A 6,482-nucleotide genomic window follows, 5' to 3' on the forward strand; every position below is an offset into this window, starting at 1 on the left:
TCATGTTCACCACTTGAATTTCTCACTTGGTACACTTGCATTGATAACATATTACCAAGTAGGGATGGTGGACCATGTCTCATCTAATAAGAAGTAGACATGATATATCTCACCATCAGTCCTTGGTAATTAATTATTAATACTAATACACTGTATGGCATGTCATGTGGTTCACATAAGACATGTAGTATCATACTACTTACACTTTTGTGATATAATTAAACATCGGCTCACTTTTTATCAAACGCATTTTTATCATATGCGTTTTTAGGGAAAGTTTACAAAAAGGCTTTGACTAGGTCCGTTTAGATTGCTATTTTTAGAAGTTTTTATAGAAAAATGCATTGTAGTGATTCGATAAATGTAAAATAAAAAGAAAATGATTACACGCATAAATTTTTTGGTTGGATTTTGGTCAAATAGATTCATGGGTAAACAAGTAATTCATGTTACAAAAAGCAGTTAATCACGGAAATGATTTAGTCAAATAGGTTGTGTCGTGTCAATCCCAGTTTCTAAGAAAATACCGTAAAATGAAAAGAAAATCAGTACATCAATTAGAAAACGATGTGATTTATGTATGTTTTCCATATTTGGAATTAACGCATGCTTGCAGTTCACCTCCTTACCAGATAATTTCTCTTTATTGTCTCTGATCGTTCCAAATTAAAAAAATTTAAAAGGACAAAAAACACTTCCGCGAATCTTGAAGGTCCGATAATAAGTTGAAATCAACCTTCGGAAACTAATCAAAAAGTGATGAAGAAATTGCTTCTTTAGTTAAAGATGTGATAATTTCAAGTCAATTGTTTACCTCCTATTCTTTCTTTTCTGTCAGAAATCAAATCAATTTAACCAATAATCATTGTACTGCTTATTACGCCCAAAATTACGACATTTTGTGGAAATTTTTGGTGGCCCATTGCTATGGCAAAAGCATTGTGTGTTTGGATATTAAACTATTTAAAATAATTACTGTAATACATTTTTATAATGTGATGTATGTAAAATAAAAAAGTGATTATAATACATTGAAAAATATGTTTTGTGACGGGAAGAGGTAGATTATTTGACAAATAAAAACTATCCAAAGAAATGCAACATACACTACACAATAATATAAAACAACAAGGCCACTTTCATTGCTTCAATCAGATCGACCAGACGCACCTATTTTTCTTCTTTGATATTCTTTTCACATGACCAAAATTTTTCTCCGCAACTGTTTCCATTAGTCTTGAAGAATAAACTGAAACAAAGAGACTTCCTGAATGTTACCTATGAGATTAAGAATGACACATAGCTCGTTCAGAGTACAGGATCAGTAATAATGCAAAGGAACTAATCACTATTTCTTAGTTCATTGCTCTGTACGTATCTTGGTCAATGAATAAAGAATTGAAATCACCAGTATCAAAATCCATGAAAGTCTCGAAACCACAGCTGGCCATAGAGGTTCTACCATGACTTGCCATGTTGCTGCTTCTGCTGCTATCGACCCCATGAATACGGTGGAACAGAGGGTGGTGGCGATGGTTTTGCTCCTCCGTGTTGGAGGGTGGATGGTAGTACATCCGGGCAGTCTGAGGACAGTGAGAATGAAACCTGGCTAATATTCTCACCCCTACATCCAACATCTCCAAATACTTCCCCATTAGTGCCTTTCTTCCTCCCCTTGAGAAAACAATATAGTATGTGATGCTGTGTTTTCCACCGACAATTTTGTTTGATCAAATTGTGAACAATGGGGATTAACTGAGATAGGAGTTGAGACTTGAGACCCCTTTAAAGAAGATCCCAATATGTGGTAAGAGGAAGACTCCTAGTGGTTCATAGAAAAAGACAACTCACAAGTCATCCCCAACCCAACCCATAAATAAAATAACCATCTCAGCTTTCTGCCCAGTTCTTTCTTTTTGAGCTTTTTGAGTCATTCATTCCTTTCACACATTTGACTTGTAAATGTGGCTCAGGCGCTTTCCAAGTGAGACCAGTCCAGTTGGAATAGATGACCTCAAAACTGAAACGGTTGACAACTATGCCTGTATTCGCCTTTTCTGAAACACCTAGAGGCAGTCAGAGGACCGTGTAACATGAATGACTAAATTCTTAATTCTTCCCGTGAAAGATTCGAAGGTTCCACCCACCATCAAGTACTAGTTAAAATTGTTCCAAAAAGGAAAACGTGAATAATGTTACCAATATGTTACATTAGCCAACTGACCCCCTCAAGAAAGAAACTGTACTGAATTGGCTGTTAGCGCTTGTTAAAGCCAGAAACTTTTTTTAGTTCATCGGTTGGGGGATATTTACATGAAATTGGATGGCTCAAACACCAACATGCATTTTCATGCTTCCCAAAGATTAGATTTAGACTTGGTGTTAGTGGAGAGCTTTTCTACACGTCAAGTAGCCGGTGCCATAATTATGGTGGTCAACTAAACCATGGGAATACAATTCTAATAAGCTTATGCAGTGCAATAATTTTTTCTTTTGAATCACTTCCCATCCAACTCTTGTTTAGCCAGTCTTTTCAAAATTCCATGTTATAAATTTTGAAATCTTTGGAGCAGTTCAAGATCTCAGCAATGACAAATCCCACCGCCATAGTCTAACCATTATAGTTAAAGATCTTACCATCCAAAAATTTCTATCTGTTCCTCTGGTCTCAATCAACCAGCAACATTTTTTTTTTCAATGGAGTACCCTACTAGCCATCATGTTCGCAATATATGAAACTTCTACTACTTGAGAATCCTTTCAGGTAAAAAGCTACCTATGAAGTGGTATCATGAACAATCAATCTTTGAAGTACAAATTATCAGGTCCTTCATTTATCAGTGACAACATATGAAGTGTAGAAATTCAGAAGCAAAAAATAGCGGGACAAGAAACCTCCAGCTTGGTTTCAATAATAACCACTGCTCTATTACCTACCATAAGCATCATAGAAGTTTCAAGAACAATACATACATATATATATATATATATATATATATACTTTGGCCCTTTTTTGGCTCATGTTTGTAGAATCTAGACAAAATTGGCCATCAAATTCGTAGGCCGTATTAAGTATTCCTAGTGTAATCCTGTACTTGCTGGGGAAAATATAATCAAATTTACAGTTAAACCCTTTTATCAAGCCAACATTAGTGCCTTCTTTCTTTTACCAAGTATGTCAATTTGGTCCAGCCAAAAATCTACAGAGCTTTCTACTGAATAAGATCTCATGCAATCTGCAAACAAAAGGTAAGCGAAACAATCATTTAACCAGTCCAAGATGTCCAAAAACTTAAGAATGGTAGCATACTAAGGTGCAATATTTACCATATAAACATAGGGATCAGTACGGCCTCCTGCTCCAGACCTCTTAACCTGCTCTAGATTCAGCAATCTGCAAAACTGAACTTAATTAGATTATCCTGAAATTAATTATACCATTATTAGCCTTCCAAAGTCAAGCTTAATTAAATCAAATTCTTAGACTGTTAAAACCACAAACCAGATTACCGAGTAAACTGTATGAAACAAAACCAGCTCGCAAGTAGCTATGCGATTGATAGCCCGATTCAGAGAGAAGGCACAACAACTAGTAATGCGTAATGGATTACCATAACTGATTACTAAACAAAATATTATTAGCTCTGAAAAATCAAGCTTAACTAATTAAAAATTTTCACAAAATTTTACTTCAAACCAATCTCTTATACCATACCAGCATAGATAAATTGTCAAAAATGAGTCACTAAATAGGCAACATGTCAGAGGTATAACCAACAATGCATGAAGTACCACGCTGATTGCCTTAACAAATTGAATTAGGGACGGGTCACAAAACAACGGCCCACATATGAGGTATACTTCAAGTAGGTCCCACTAGACCACGTGGCTGCTTAATTCATACGTGTCAAGTGTGTGTCTGTGTGAGAGAGAGAAAATTGTTTGGGCTCACATTCTCAAGGCCTTGCTGGTGCTGGGGCTGTCGCCGAGCAACTCACGAATCTTAACTTCGGAAGCGCGGCCGTGAGATGACAGAACTTTCAGAATAGCTTCGGCTCGGCGGCGCATGTGAGTCGAGCCTAGGATCGGCTTCCTCTTCGGATCCTTAGCAGGTGGAGTAACAAATCCACGTCCACCACCACGCATCTTCATCATCACATTGCCGCTGCTTCCTGCACTGGAAATTACGCTGCTGGAGCCATTGGACAAGCACGACGACGCCGAAGCTGAAACAGAAGCCGATGATTCAACCTTCGAAGCCTGCTTCCTTGAGCTGGTGCGTTTCTGGCAGTCGGAGATGGACAAATTCTTCGATCGCCGCTTTCGAACCACCTGTACATTCGTCACAACGCAAATAAGCTCGAAAACAGGGTGAAACAGAGCAAAACTACGTAGAAATCTCCACCGAATTTTATTAAGCTCTATAATTCTTTTCTAAGTAAATGAAAGAAAATGATACCTATTATAATTCAGGCCATAATTCAAGCATCGCTGTTCACGAGAATAAAGAAACAAATAGAAGTTCACAGTTTAAGACGATCATCGCATGCATTGTAAACCAATAATACACCAATGATCAATTCCAAATTCAAACTTCAGTCGAACAATCGCTTTAGAACTTTGAATATATGAACTGAAATGAATCGCGGTGCAAATTCAAATTATATTGAAACGAAATGAATCCTGATGCAAATTCAAATTATATTCAAAACGAATTCAACAATATCGAAGAACAACAGATGACACATTGAATTCAGAGAATTAGGATCATAAAGCAGAAGATTCTACCATTAGCTTCGTCATACGTCTACTCATTTTTAATTAGATTTGACGAACATATATTGAGAGGTGATCATATTTCTAAGCTCGTACAAAGACGCAGTTTGAATCAAAATTCATGCGAAACCAGAATTCAGCAGAAACGTGCTAGGAAAGTTAATAAGACGATCACCTTCAGCTTCATCGTGTCATGAAACTTGGAAACCACGGCGATCACTTTCACTCGCCGATCATCATTCTCGCTGGTCGTCACCGTCGACGAAGACGAAGACGAACAGGTCCAATGCGACCGCTGCGACTTGGAAAGCTTAAACCTCAACTTATTCTTCTTCATCTTACCAGTACAACTTCTCTCACTGCACAAATCAATGAGAATAACAATTACGATATTCCGGAAAACTCAATTCAAATTCAGGTAAATAAAATGAAATTTGAAGCTCTGAGATTATTATTCGGATTCATACAGCGGCAGCGAGAGAGGGAGAGAAGGAGGCGGGGTGGTGATGGCGACGGAGAGAAGGAGAAGAGCTGAGGCGACTTCACGTTCAACTGCATTTGGAAATTCTAATGCTTCTTCTTTTGTTGCTTCTGCACCTGCCATTTTTTGGTTTTTTGATAGAGGCGGGAGATTGAAAGGTGTTTTTTGAAATTTTCGGGGAATCGTTGCTAACTTTTTTTTGTAATTTTTTGATCTATTTTCCTTTCTTTCAAGCAACTGAAGAACTGTTTCAGTATTTATATAGTAGTACTTATTTCTTTTCGCCTTTGAGAGAGTCATTTTGATTTGGGCTAAACCGTAAAGCTGGAACGGACTATGGAGGTCTGTTTACATGGGCTGGGCTAGGAACATGAAGCTTAGGCAGAACAGATTATTGTTGTGAGCCACTGCACATGTTCGGTGGACTTTTTGCTGTGTCATTAATTACCCATTTATAAGTTTTTTTTTTTTACTGGTTAAATAGAACGTATCAAACGAGAAGTCGAGAACCTCTTATTTACAAAAAATATCTGAATGGAAAAACATAAAATAAAATAACTGTTTTGCGAATATCAAACAAAAATTGGAAATGAAGAAGTTAAAATATTCCGCCTAATTTAATGTTGAGAGTCTAGGTATTCATTTGATCACATCCCTCCCCTTTCTGAATTATGTCTGGTTATTCAATTTTCTTGAACTTTTACCAAATCAAGAAGAATCGAGCAGTAATGTGATTATTCAATATTGAGTAACTCATGAGGCATATTGTCCGAAAAAAACTAGGAAAAACTTCTCTCTCTTGAGAGTCGCACCTGTCTTCCCAAGTGTGGAAGTTCAAACTTTCAAAAACTCACACCTGAATTTCCCAATTCTTGCCCGCCATAAACCTTCCATCAATGAATTTGGAGAATATAACATCCCCTCTACTGAGAGGTACTGCGGTTAAGAAGCAAGGAACAATGAAATGAATAAGTTTTAAGTATGAGAGATGCCCAGATTTCTACTACAGACGTGGAGTAATTGGCCATAGTTAAAGGAATTGTAAGGCTTCTATTATAGTGAAGAAAGGATTATCTGATAACAAATATGGACCTTGGGTTAGAGCCAATTAAGGAAAGGAATCACCATAAAATGAGCAATATATAGGTAAAGGTAAGCAGGATAAAGTTGTTTGGGGTTTCAAAGATAGGGAACTAGTGCCAAAGAAAACAGTGGAGTCTACTCC

General features: G+C 37.1%; 1 protein-coding gene across 1 annotated transcript; it reads right to left on the reverse strand.

Moving 5' to 3' along the window:
* Nucleotides 1-3,014: 3,014 nt before the first annotated feature.
* Nucleotides 3,015-5,473, reverse strand: LOC113693073 (uncharacterized). The gene is made up of 5 exons (XM_027211654.2): nucleotides 5,244-5,473; nucleotides 4,952-5,135; nucleotides 3,953-4,332; nucleotides 3,328-3,394; nucleotides 3,015-3,236 (listed from the first exon to the last, which is right to left on the reverse strand). The coding sequence occupies exons 1-5, from the start codon at nucleotides 5,378-5,380 to the stop codon at nucleotides 3,228-3,230; spliced, it is 777 nt and encodes a 258-aa protein (XP_027067455.1). The 5' UTR covers nucleotides 5,381-5,473; the 3' UTR covers nucleotides 3,015-3,227.
* Nucleotides 5,474-6,482: the final 1,009 nt, after the last annotated feature.

Source organism: Coffea arabica, chromosome 6c (genome assembly GCF_036785885.1).
Source record: "Coffea arabica cultivar ET-39 chromosome 6c, Coffea Arabica ET-39 HiFi, whole genome shotgun sequence".
Taxonomy (NCBI): Eukaryota; Viridiplantae; Streptophyta; class Magnoliopsida; order Gentianales; family Rubiaceae; genus Coffea; species Coffea arabica.